The sequence below is a fragment of the Myripristis murdjan genome, chromosome 7, assembly GCF_902150065.1.
Source record: "Myripristis murdjan chromosome 7, fMyrMur1.1, whole genome shotgun sequence".
Taxonomy (NCBI): Eukaryota; Metazoa; Chordata; class Actinopteri; order Holocentriformes; family Holocentridae; genus Myripristis; species Myripristis murdjan.
The window spans coordinates 10050483-10063427 of NC_043986.1; the positions used below are offsets into that span (position 1 = coordinate 10050483).

The 12945-nt window shown below is 40.0% G+C and overlaps 1 protein-coding gene across 1 annotated transcript in view; it reads left to right on the forward strand.

The window, feature by feature from the left end:
- Positions 1 to 12945, forward strand: part of LOC115361839 (uncharacterized) — a 31820-nt gene that overhangs the window by 7898 nt on the left and 10977 nt on the right. The window contains exon 4 of the mRNA XM_030055503.1: positions 4360 to 4491. Within this exon, the coding sequence (XP_029911363.1) occupies positions 4360 to 4491 (132 nt within the window). The remainder of the gene's footprint in view (positions 1 to 4359; positions 4492 to 12945) is intronic.

The following is a 12945-nucleotide window of genomic DNA, read 5'->3' on the forward strand; positions in this document are numbered from 1 at the left end:
TGCATCTTGATGCATATTTTTATGATTGTCATTGAATCATTTAATTGCATCATTTTTCAGACAATTTGTTTGTTTGTTTTTTTACTGTGCGACAACTAAAACAAGGTGTATTTGTAGTGAACTATGACTAAAAAGAATGCTAAATAATTAATTTACTGTTATTTACTGTAATTTCGTGTTGCCAAAATATTTCAGTGTTGTGTGACATAACTTACACACTGTTTGGCTCTTATCCAGGTCTTTTATCCCTTCCTCTTCATAAAAGCCGAAATGTTTCCAAACACTCACTTTTAATGCAGAGGGTGCCGGTTTGATGTTTCTTTCAGCTCGTTCAGCTATCTTGACCCCTGCATTCCAATACTCATACTACCATACTATTTAGTAGGGAAAAAAAGAATTAGTATGTCCCAATACATAGTATGTCAGATGCAGTATGCCAAGAGTACCAGGATGCTCTACTACATCTGGTCAGATTTAGCAGTATGCATTTCAGCATGCTTCTCTGGCCATTCTGATCCACAATCCTTTGCGCAGCGGACATTACATCACACTGACTGAGTTGCGTATACAAGCCACGCCCACATACGGACGGCAACAAAACACACACATGGCACTCACCTCGCTCAGTGACAGCAGAAGCGACAGGAAGACAGAAGATCAGAAATATGACAGACGACAGCGCAGTATGAAACAGCGCTGCATTTTGACAACAACATTCAAATGTGGCGCTACGGAGTGAGCAAGAGGGTCAGAGGTCAGGGAGGACAATTGTAGTGTGTCCCAATAGTATGCATTCGTATGCATATTTCATACTAAGCTACATACTTTGTAAGTGCAGCTGCAGTACATACTAAAAGTAAAAAGTATAAGTATGCGATTTGGAACGCAGGGGACGTGACTGTTTTCTGTTGTGTGACGGCCGTCTGCCTGTATGGCCTGCCTTGTTTTCCCTTGTGTTGTCTTGTTCGTCTGTTCTTGCAGGTAATCAGGTGGGCGGGGATTGCATCAAAGGTGATCGGGAGCACCTGGCCAGTCTCCCTTACAACCCCATAAAAGCCGCAGTCTTAAACCATTCCCTCTCCCTCCTCTCCTGCTGACCAGACCGTCCTGCCTGGGTCCTGGGTTCTTTTTGTTTGGGCTTTTGTTTTGAGTTTACATACACACACACACACACACACACATGCATGCATTCATCAGCAGGCACACTGATCTTCCTACTTTACACGCCTCATTTTATTATGTTTATCCTTAGTTATATCTTTCTGTAAATAAATTGTTCGTTTGAACATTATAGTTCCGCGACTCTCCTCTTGTTTGTCATGATCTATGAGCCGGATCGTGACACCTGTAATTGCCCGGAGGGACGCTGCTTTCCCACACTTAGGTTCCGCGTTTTTTTTCCACGATGTAACTGCCCGGCTAGATGCTGCTCATATACCACTGATTCTTGGGAATTTGGATAAATCATGTCCCACTAAGAAAAATGCTATTTCTGTTGGAAATTTACAACATTTTAATGAATAAAAAGAATCAAGGCCATTATCAGGGTGCTTTGCACATTTGTAAGGTTTTTTCATAGGTTTATTTTTAATTTGTATTAATTTAATGATTATATGTTGGCCCATTCCCTACAAAACCAGTTGTCCTCGGACAGGAGATAATCATTTCAACTTGATTAAAACCACAAAAAGTAATAATTTCAATGAATAATATATTTACCACATGATAGAGTACATCATAATATGTATTAAAAACTACAAACGATGGGTTTTGAACAATATTTACTATTATTTTTTGGTTGCTCAAAATGTGTCCCACATATTCGTCACCACCGTCAGATATTTATTTAAAAAATAATAATAAAAAAACTACATGGTCAATTACATTCCTGAGGAGCCCTTTTCAAACCTTCAGCTCTACTGCCTGCTTCAAGACCGCTTAGGCTCCTGGAAGTTTTCTATTTTCTCTTAAATCTCTTCATATTTTTGGACACTGCTACTGTCACAACCATAAATTGTCAACACCGTCACTTTTGTATAAAAAATATTAGATTAGATTATGGAATAAATGTATACTTTTTAAGGAGAGGTCTGATGTAGGTAGCAACAGGGCGAAAACAAGCTGGCTAATGTGAACAACTCATGCTTATTATGTGAAAAAGCAGGTTTGTGTCACCACCGTCAGACGTCACCACCGTCTGTCGGACGGTGATGACTGAAGTCTGAAAAATGCTTATAACAGTGCTCAGGATTGTTATTTTTTGCACCAAATAGTTAAATAAAGTTGTTAAGCAAGGAGCCATTGACTTGAGTGGTATACATTTTGGAAATGTATGTTTTAATGAGGCGACTGTCACCACCGTCAGATTAGTGTCACCACTGTCAGAGGCAGTTATATTGGTTTTAAATGAATATACTTACAATATGTTTCTTTGGTGCTGTTGAATTATTAAAGTATTAGTCTCTTTTAATACAAAAATATGTTTTTCAAATAAATAAAAAAAAAAAAACATTACAGTGATGGTGTTGACAAAAACAAAGTAGCCTAGTAACTAGAAAAATGCCTATTTTCTGAAAAAATTGCAAAATGAGGAGGTTGCACCGGTACATTGCTGAACAGCCAAGACCTTGGCCTATAATGATATATCTTCAGATTTTGTAATTTAACTCACTTTTTTTTTCAAAATTAAAACCTGTTTTATCCAAATTCCCAAGAATCAGTGATTTCAGTTTTGCGTTTTTTAATCATTTCATAAGCATCGATTATTGACATTAATGCATCGATGCCGGCTTGCCCCATGTCTGCATCGCGATGCATCTAAAAATCGATTTTTTCTCCCACCTCTAAATGTAAAGTTGTTTATCAAGTCTCTCTTAAGCGACAAAACGTCTTAACTTTCTGAGAACACATAATCAGGACTCAGGTGGCCAAGTCTGCGCAATCTCATGAAAAACCAAAATAAACATGGATGTGCAGGTTATGTTAGAGCTACTTATTAATACAATACCATTAATTAAAAAGATTTTGACCATCATGCAAGCCAAAAGATCTTGCACTGAGTGCTCAATGGATAAGTATTTCTTTGTAGCTTTCCGTGAGGATGAGTAATATTCACGAGCACTGAAGTATTGGTTGTATCTAATTTCTGTTAACTCCTGTACATTAGAAAAGCTGATGTGGACTGTGGCAGCTGCAAAGAAGTGGGAGAGACCAAACTGAAGGCGCGCTTCAGCAGGTCGCTGGATCTCATTGTTCACTGAGACATGTGGCACTTCACGTGGTGTCTGGCAGGAGAGTGCACCACCGACACCCATCAACTGTACCCCACCTTTATGGCACGCATGTCACCATGCATTTTTGAGTGGGATGCAGATGATGTGGCTCTGCTGAGAGGGGCTGAGAGGGTGCAGCTGATGCAGAAAAAGAGACCGGTGGTGACTGAGAGGGAGATGGACCGCCACATCACCAAGACTGAGCTGGTGTTGCAGAGCAGAGTGTTCTCCTCCTTGATCAGCTCTTAGGGGAGCTCATGAGCAGCAAAGGGAATGACTGGCTCAGTGTCCCTCTGACTGACACTGTGTGGATGCAGCACATCTGACGGACCCAGAAACAGCATGTGGCAACATTCAGGAGCCTCCAGGTGTGCCGCTTTACACAGAGAGCAGAAGAGTCTCCAAGGGTAGAGTGCAGCTGAAAACCTACCAGTGTACCAGGGGCTCCATTCATTCCAGGTTTGTGCTCCTTATCCATGGTATTTATGATTTAATGTCTGTCTGTAAACAAGTTGTGTAATGTCATGCCATCAAAAGAAGTGCTGACCCACATTTGAACCGTATTTTTGGGTTATAGATTTGATGATATGAAATGATATAAACATCATCGGTGTGAATAACCAGCTTTACATGGGGATACAATATCAGCGCACACACAATCTACAATCTGTTTTCAGCGAAGTGAGAAAAACTGAGCTGTCCAAGAGAATTTCACACATGAATGGCATCTCACAGTGGATATTTTGCTTCTTAAATGTTAGTGCTGTTGCTGATCCGAAAACCAGATATTATTACGGTACCCATCGTAATTCATTAAGGAAGCAAAAGGAGAAAAATACTATGGGTTTAGGGTTAGGGGTTACGTGGTTAAGCAAAACAGGTTGGAGAGAGTACAAGTTGAGCAAAAACTTGCAGGACAAGTGGGCCTTGAGAACTTGACAGAGAAATAATGAAAGTATTACTTACACAACTCTTGTGAAAAAATTGCAGGGGGGGTGCAGGAAGAATGAATGAATGAATAAATAAATACAGTAAATGACACTGCTCTCTCTCTCTCTCTCTCTCTCTCTCTTTCTCTCTCTCTCAGTCAAACGGGTGGCTTTCTCAGCCTCTCTTCGGGCTTCAGGCTCTGGACACATCGGACCATTTAACACACACACCACTCTGGTCTTCAGATACGTTGTCACTAACATCGGAAATGCCTACAACCCAAACACAGGTATTCTACAAATTTCAGAAATAAATTTGATTTTCAGACACTGTGATGCCAAACACCCTGCTTGTTGTTTGGCAGGAGCTGCATCAGTCCACTCTCCATTTAAAAATGTCAAAATTGTTCTGCAGGTCTTTTCATCGCATCAGTGAGAGGTGTTTACCACTTTGTGTTCCACGTTGGTGCATTTGGACATCGTTCACATGGCTCAGGTGCCATCTTGGTCAAAAATGGACAACACGTATTTATCACGTATGAGCATCAAACATCCGGCTATGGGAAGTCCTCTAATGGCGCATCTCTGCTTTTAGAAGTTGGAGATGTTGTGTTTCTGCGTCTCTATCAAACCTCGAGAATATATGATGATCAAGCTCACCACAGCACCTTCAGTGGTCATCTGCTCTTCACCATGTGAAAGGAAGCAGTGTATACATCCCTCTATGATTCTTTACTTTAGTCGGTCTGAGCAACAATCTTGTTACTTAATACACGGCCCATTTCTTCATTTCTTTTCCCTTTTTTTGTCTAGGTGCTTAGGACAAAGCACGACACCAACAACCAACTGTAGCACAAAGCTCTTATAGTATACTTCTTGAAAATCAAACATTGTCATACCAGTTTAACAAAGAACATCAAAAGGAAATAGGAAAGACCTGTGTGCATTTTACAATGTTTTGAAATATTGGGTTCATTTTGCTCTAGCGTTTGTACTGTAACCTTAAGACTACTGTAACTGCTTATCTGCTTATTCCTGAATAAAAAAGCACTGAAGAAACATTTTGTTTGCTGCGTTGAAGTGAAATGTACCATGATAGCCCGACTGATGTGGTGAATGCAGCACTGATAAAGGTTTACTCTACCAACAACAGAAGTGCTGTAGGAGATGCTGGATTTGGTTCTGGGTGTTTTAGCATCATTCCTCCTTTCAACCTTTTTGCACTAAGAGTGGCTGATGTTAGTGACTGCATGTGCAGCGACTGAAAGCGAAGTGGTGCGGTGGATGCCTGTTAGGCTTTCAATCCAGAGCTGCACTTTGGCCGACTGTACTCGTGCAGTTCTATGTAGAACACTCAAAAACACTTTCTGTAGACTTATAATAGTTCTAATATTGTCATATGACTGTCCCATTCAATTATTACCTCTGTCAAGGAGGTAGTAGAGGGTATTTTTCAGTGTCCATCTGTGCGTAAGACATCTTAAATGTTCTGAGCAGATTTACATGAAACTTTGTAGAAAGGTTGATCCCCAGCCAAAGAAGAGCTGATTGAATTTTCACACCAATCAGCCCAAACATACAGCTATAACAAGGACAATGAGACATGCGGCAATGACAGTGTTGCTATTTACTTCATTTACCCTTATTAAAAGACTTCAAATGTGTTTAATGTGTTCAACCCCGACTTTTTACAGTGTTTTTGTTGAATATACTGCACACATTTATATCTTCATCTCACAGGTGAACTAGGGTTCATTTTCAGGGTTAACTCTGTAATCATTTTGACATCTCCTTTCTACTACTAAGTGCTGTTTTTTTGTGTTTTTTCACAAATAAAACTGATGGACATTTCATTGAGTTTTATGTTTTTTTTTAAGTCTTTGCCCACCAGATTGACATTATTTGTCCCTCTCTATGCAGGGCGGGAGGTGGAGTAATTATTCAACATAAGCTGCAAATATTTTCACCCACGTTTTAAAAGTCACATGAAATAGATGTAAAATGTGACAGAATATACTGCACACATTTATATCTTCATCTCACACTTCAGAGTCACATATGTGTCTTTTGACCTTCAGATATCAAAGACAAGTTTCATTTAGTGCAAATAATTATGATGTCAGTGTAAAGGTGGCTGTGTATTTCAGGTTAATAAACAATCATAATTTTTTTTCTCTGCTTCCTCAATAAAATAAGGTTTGTAGTATAGGCCAAAGTTCACAAAAGCCACAGTGCATTAAAAGTACATTGGTGACACAGGGACTGTTGTATTACCAGTTGGGATTTAATAAAGACTGTGATCAAGGTTTGACAAAGAAGCTTTCCTTTATGGAGAAAAGTCTTATAATGTAACTTTTTACTGTACCTGCACCATCCATTGCAATTGTTTTTTTTTTTTGTTTTTTTTTAAGGAAAGGATTTCTCTGAGAAGAATACACACAATGAGACCCAGAAAGTAAATCCAAATCTTCTTCATTAGGTATTGCATACAATAACTGGTCCATTCATTTTGCATACCAGCTGTCAACTGCTGACTAGACAGCCTATTTCCCTTCTCCTGACTGTACTTACCAGCTGCTGTCAGCCAATATGGACTTTCCAATGAAACTAAACACTCTTTTCCCAGGTCAAAGACAAAAGACAGTGTTGGTGATGGCAAACTGAGCCGCAGATCCTCTGATAAGGAGTGGGACAAAGACTTGAGATGGACCATAAAGGGATCTGGATGCTCTCAGTTTCCTGGTCCGTACCTGATAGCACCACAATGAAATAAAAATTAATATTGAACCATCAAGAGAATTTTGTTTTTCAGTTTTGGGAGAAACTTGTGCTTTTCAGGAACATATAACTCATATGAATCCTGTCTCATAGCGGATGTTTTGTTTTCACTTCATTCGGTGTCATCTCTGATGTTGTTGTAAAACCAAACTTTATTACCATGTGCAACTAACTGAGGAAGCAATGAGAGAAAAATACTTCAGAGTTTCTGAGGAGTCTTGACATAAATCAGCCCGCTAATGAGCTGAGAGAAGGTCACCATATCATCTGCACATGTCAGTGACAGTAATAAAGCAATAGGGTTGAAAAGATATAGGTACTATAAAATGCTACTGAAATCAACAGATTTACAGTGTCTAAATTAAGACTTCTGTATCCAAATCATCAAAGTGACAAAATGTTACTCAAAAAATCCACTGTTTTCTTTTTTGTTAATGTGGCCACACAAATATACAATCAGATGCTTGAATTTTTAAAAACATATTAATGTTTTCCTGTTTCATATGTTTTTCTATACATTTGTTAAAATGTTTTGCCTTTGAAACTGGTGTACTATTTATTAACCTGATATACAGAGGACGCCATCACCATAACTCTGCATGCTGTGTTGAGCCACCTGGAACAGCAGCAGAGCTATGCCAGATTGCTCTTCGTCGACTACAGCTCGGCCTTCAATAACATCATCCCAGACATTCTGATCACAAAGCTGGACACACTCGGCCTCCCCCCTCTCACATGCAGCTGGATTATGGACTTTTTGACCAACAGGCCCCAGAATGTGAGACTCGGCCCCCACCTCTCCTCCACACGCACTCTGAGCATCGGCTCACCACAGGGCTGTGTTCTGAGCCCCCTCCTGTACTGCCTCTACACCTACGACTGCAGTCCGGCCCACAGGGACAACATGATCGTCAAATTCGCGGACGACACCACAGTGGTCGGGCTGATCTCAAACGGAGACGAGGCAGCCTACAGAGAGGAGGTCCAGAGACTGACAACCTGGTGCTCAGAAAATAACCTGGCTCTGAACACCAGGAAGACAAAAGAGATCATCGTGGACTTCAGGAGGACGAAAAGTGATCACCTCCCCCTCTACATCAACGGTGAGGGCGTGGAGAGGGTCCATGACTTCAGGTTCCTGGGAGTCCAGATCTCCGGTGATTTGACCTGGACTACAAACACCTCAGCCATCATCAAAAAGGCTCAGCAACGCTTACACTTCCTGAGAGTCCTCAGGAGGAACAACGTGGCCCGGAAACTGCTGCTGGCCTTCTACCGCTCCTCCATTGAGAGCCTGCTGACGTACTGCCTGACCACCTGGTACGGGAGCTGCAGTGCTGCAGACAGAGAGAGGCTACACAGGACAGTCAAAGCAGCACAGAGGATTATCGGCTGTCCTCTCCCCTCCCTGATGGACCTCTACAACTCCCGGTGCGTCAGCAGAGCTCTCAGCATCATCCAGGACTCTTCTCACCCCGCCTTCCAGATGTTTGAGCTGCTACCTTCTGGGAGGCGATACAGATGCATCAGGGCACGGACAAACAGACTAAAAAACAGTTTCTTCCCCAGAGCCATCATCTCCCTCAATAACACTCTGTAACCAGTACAGTCTATATCCAGTCTATCCTGTGTGCAATACATTACACTGTACCTCACTACTACGCACTTTATTTTTATACTGTTATGATTCTGTGAATCTGGTACCTGTATATTTTTATATATTTTATATTTTGTATTGTTGTGTATATTTTCCTGCACTGAAATTGGAGTTGCTGCAATTTCATTCTACTATTGTAAAATGACAATAAAGGGCATTCTGATTCTGATTCTGATTAATGGTTAATAACCAGTATAGACTCACTTACCAGTAATCTCGGCCAAAGTTTTAAAAAAGTGATTATTTTAACAATTAAAATGTAGGTTAAGCAATCCAAAAAATGTACACTGATAATACAAGGGCTGTCAAGAATCCAAACATGTAATGGATGCTAATAATTATTAATTGTTGTACATCTGTTTTCATACATGTGATACAATCATGTGCTTTGTTTTTCTGTTTTGATTCTAGATGTTGCTAAAGTCATAAATTTTATCTGCTGTATAGCCTGCATGTTTAGAATGATAATAAATGTCTGTTCATGATTGAACAAAAGAAGACAATATAAAAGGCTAGAATGAAGAGACGACACAAACACAACAGTTGAGTTGTGTAGAGTGACGGCCTGAGAATGGACATCACCGTGGTTTGTCAGCTGCTGCTGCTGGTCCTCTCTCTGTTCGGAGCTCAGGTTCACTCAGATGCTGGGAACCAAATCGTTCCTCATGAAAAACAGACTGAAACCCAGGGAGCTGGACCTGCAAACGCCTCTCATCAGCAACAGACCTGTCCACCTGACATCCATGCTGGAAAGAATGAGCAGAAATGAGTGCCTTGTTGGCTGAACAGAAGGTGGAGATGAGATACTTGCAGAATGACAGCAAAGGTATAATAAAATGTCAGGTAATGGGATTAGCAACTGTTTTCCCTGAAACAACATAGGCAGATCCATGGGTTTTCTCATGAATTCTTCTCCACTGGCTGGTTAATAAATATTTGAGCCAAGTAACCTAGTTAAGGACAAGGAGTTGTGCTGCGATCAGTTTTAGAGATGCGTGGCCTGTAGAGCCCAGCATGTGATCACACAAACTAGGACAAAATTATCATGTCAAGGTGAACTAGGGTTCATTTTCAGGGTTAACTCTGTAATAATTTTAACATCTCCTTTCTACTAATAAGTGCTTTTTTTTTTTTTTTTTTTTTTTTAAGAAATATTGTTACTCTTGTCTGTTTCACAAATAAAACTGATGGACATTTCATTGAGTTTTATGGTTTTTTTTTTAAGTCTTTGCCCACCAGATTGACATTATTTGTCCCTCTCTATGCAGGGCGGGAGGTGGAGTAATTATTCAACATAAGCTGCAAATATTTTCACCCACGTTTTAAAAGTCACATGAAATCGATGTAAAATGTGACAGAATATACTGCACACATTTATATCTTCATCTCACACTTCAGAGTCACATATGTGCCTTTTGACCTTCAGATATCAAAGACAAGCTTCATTTAGTGCAAATATTTATGATGTCAGTGTAAAGTTGGCTGTGCATTTCAGGTTAATAAACAATCATAATTTTTTCCCCTCTGCTTCCTCAATAAAACAAGGCTTGTAGTATAGGCCAAAGCTCACAAAAGCCACAGTGCATTAAAAGTACATTGGTGACACAGGGGACTGTTGTGTTACCAGTTGGGATTTAATAAAGACTGGTTGATCAAGGTTTGACAAAGAAACTTTCCTTTATGGAAAAAAGTCTTGTCATGTAACTTTACTGCACCTGCAACTTGTGGGACAAAGATTTGAGATGGACCATAAAGGGATCTGGATGCTCTCAGTTTCCTGGTCTGTACCTGATTGCACCACAATGAAATATAAATTGATAGTGAGCAAATTTCATTTAAACAGGTTGAGATTTTGTCAGATGATGATGTCATCAAAAGAGCTATGTTTTTATAGTTTTGGGAGAAAATTGTTCTTTTCAGGAATATAAAAGTGTGGTCAGCTAACATGCAGGATAAGAAAATAATACATTTTTATTTCAAATTAGGTGATGGAAAAATGATTACAGCCTACAACAAATTCTACTAAATCTAATATTTTGTATGGCCGCCTTGATTTAAGAAACTCTTCTAGACATTGAATGAACCCGCTGGCAAATTGCTGCTGCATCTGTGTCTCTCCGTTCTTGGAGAATGGAGACTGACGCTCAGCTTGTCTTTTCCGAACTTCCCACAAATCTTCTGTTGGGTTGAGGTCAGGTGACGCTCTCAGCAGCTGAATCACTTTCACCCTTTTCTGCCTCAGAAATGAACCAGCGGCCGTAGATGTTTTGTGTTGGGTTGTTATCATGATGAAAGAGTGCCTGGTGTCTGAGGACATGGAGTGATGGCAGCATCTTCTCTTCAAGAGTTTCACAGTACATCTGTGAATTCACGACACCATCGATGAAATGCAACACCTGCAGCCCTCATGCAGCCCTGCAGAACACTGCCACTACCACGCTTTACTGTTGGTACCACGCAGTTTCCATTGTCGTCCATGCGATGCCATACACTTTGGAACCCATCAGTGCCAAAAAGGTTTATCTTTGTCTCATCACTGCAAAGTATAGAGTTCCAGTAGTCTTCGCCTTTGCCATTATGGGCCCTGACAAATGCTAGATGTGGTGAACCTGCACAAGGATTTTCTTCTCATCACAAAACGCTCATGTCAATCTTTTCACCTCCGTGGTCAGTCCGGATGTTATAGCAAGCTTCCCACAAGTCCATCCTTCATGAACCTTTGGATCACTTTTGCTACATTTTCTTGTAAGCTTTACTATTTTTGTGTAATCATTTTCTTCATTGTGATATTTATCTTCCATGTGGTGCCGTTTTTGTCAGCATTGAATTTGAGTGTATTTTCTCTCTTCAGTAACACCCTTAGCTCTCAGCTGTCTGGTGGCCAACTGTGTGACGATTGATTGGACTCATCTGTTGGTGACTTCATATTAATAAGAATGTTATCAGGTTTTACTCCAAAGACATTCATTAGGGTGTACTAATTTTCGCACTATGCTCTTAAATCAGTTTGTTAGATAAAACAGATTTGTGCAAATATTTTATTGTGTAGGATCCCAGAGAAAGAATTATTTCTAAAAGGAAATAGCAATAGGGGTGGAAAAGGTACAGGTACTATAAAATGATACTGAAATCAGTATTTTAGTTTTTTTTTTTAAATTAAGAATTCTGTATTTAGATCAAACAAATGAGAAAATGTGATACACTTTTTTCTTGTTTTATGTGGTGACACAAATACAATCAGATCCTGTATAGCAGGCCTATTCAATTGGCGGCCCGCGGGCCACATGCGGCCCAGAAGCAATTCCCGAGTGGCCCAGCTCGTGGTTCAACCAAAAAAGCAGAGAAAAACATTCGCAAGAATGAACTCGAAATCCCTGCAGTAGTTCAGAAAGTGAATGCAACACTCCACGTTGCCTAGCAACACACAACCAACTCACACTGCAGCGCGTTGTTTTGAAAGTTACTGATGCTAGCGGCTCAAAAGTATGTCTTTTTCAACCCTTAAACGAAAAATTGACAATGAAAACCGCCGTTTTAACCCTGTCTGGACAGACAGATACTGTTTTATTTTACCGCCAACTCCAAACGCCAAACCTATGTGTTTACTTTGTAATGACTGCGTTGCGGTACTTAAGGAGTACAATGTCCGGAGACACCACCTGGAAAAACACCCGACTTTCCGGGTAAACTTTCCCGAAGGATCTCAGCAGAGAACCTCAAAGGTGCAAAGTTTAATTGCATCTTACAACCGGAGCAGTGCTACTTTGGTGCGGACATGTACAACACAAGAGAGAGCCACAGCAGCTTCCCTTCGTGTGATATGGCTGCATATACAAAAATTAAAATGACAAAATGATGAATAAACATCACTTGTTATTTCATTATGTTTCTGTTGGTTTGTAATTTGTCATTACCTCCTGCTTACTGACCACTGAAAATGTCTGGCCCAGCTTAAGGTCTCGGTTAAAAATCTGGCCCAACTGAATTTGTAATTGAATAGCCCTGCTGTATAGTGACAGATTTTTTAAAAACATATAACATCGTTTTCCTTTTCCATATGTTTTTCTATCAATTTGTTAAAAAGGTTTGCACATTGAAACTGGTATACTATGTATTTACCTGATACATACAATAGTATCTAACTAGTAAAGACTGTCATTTACAGAACTTACCAATAATATTAGCCAAGGTTTTAAAAAAAGCAATGATTTTTAACAATTAATAGTCTGCATTTAAAATGCTGATAAGTAATCCAAAATTTTGTAAACTGATAATGTAACAACTGACAAGAATCCACACATGTAACCGA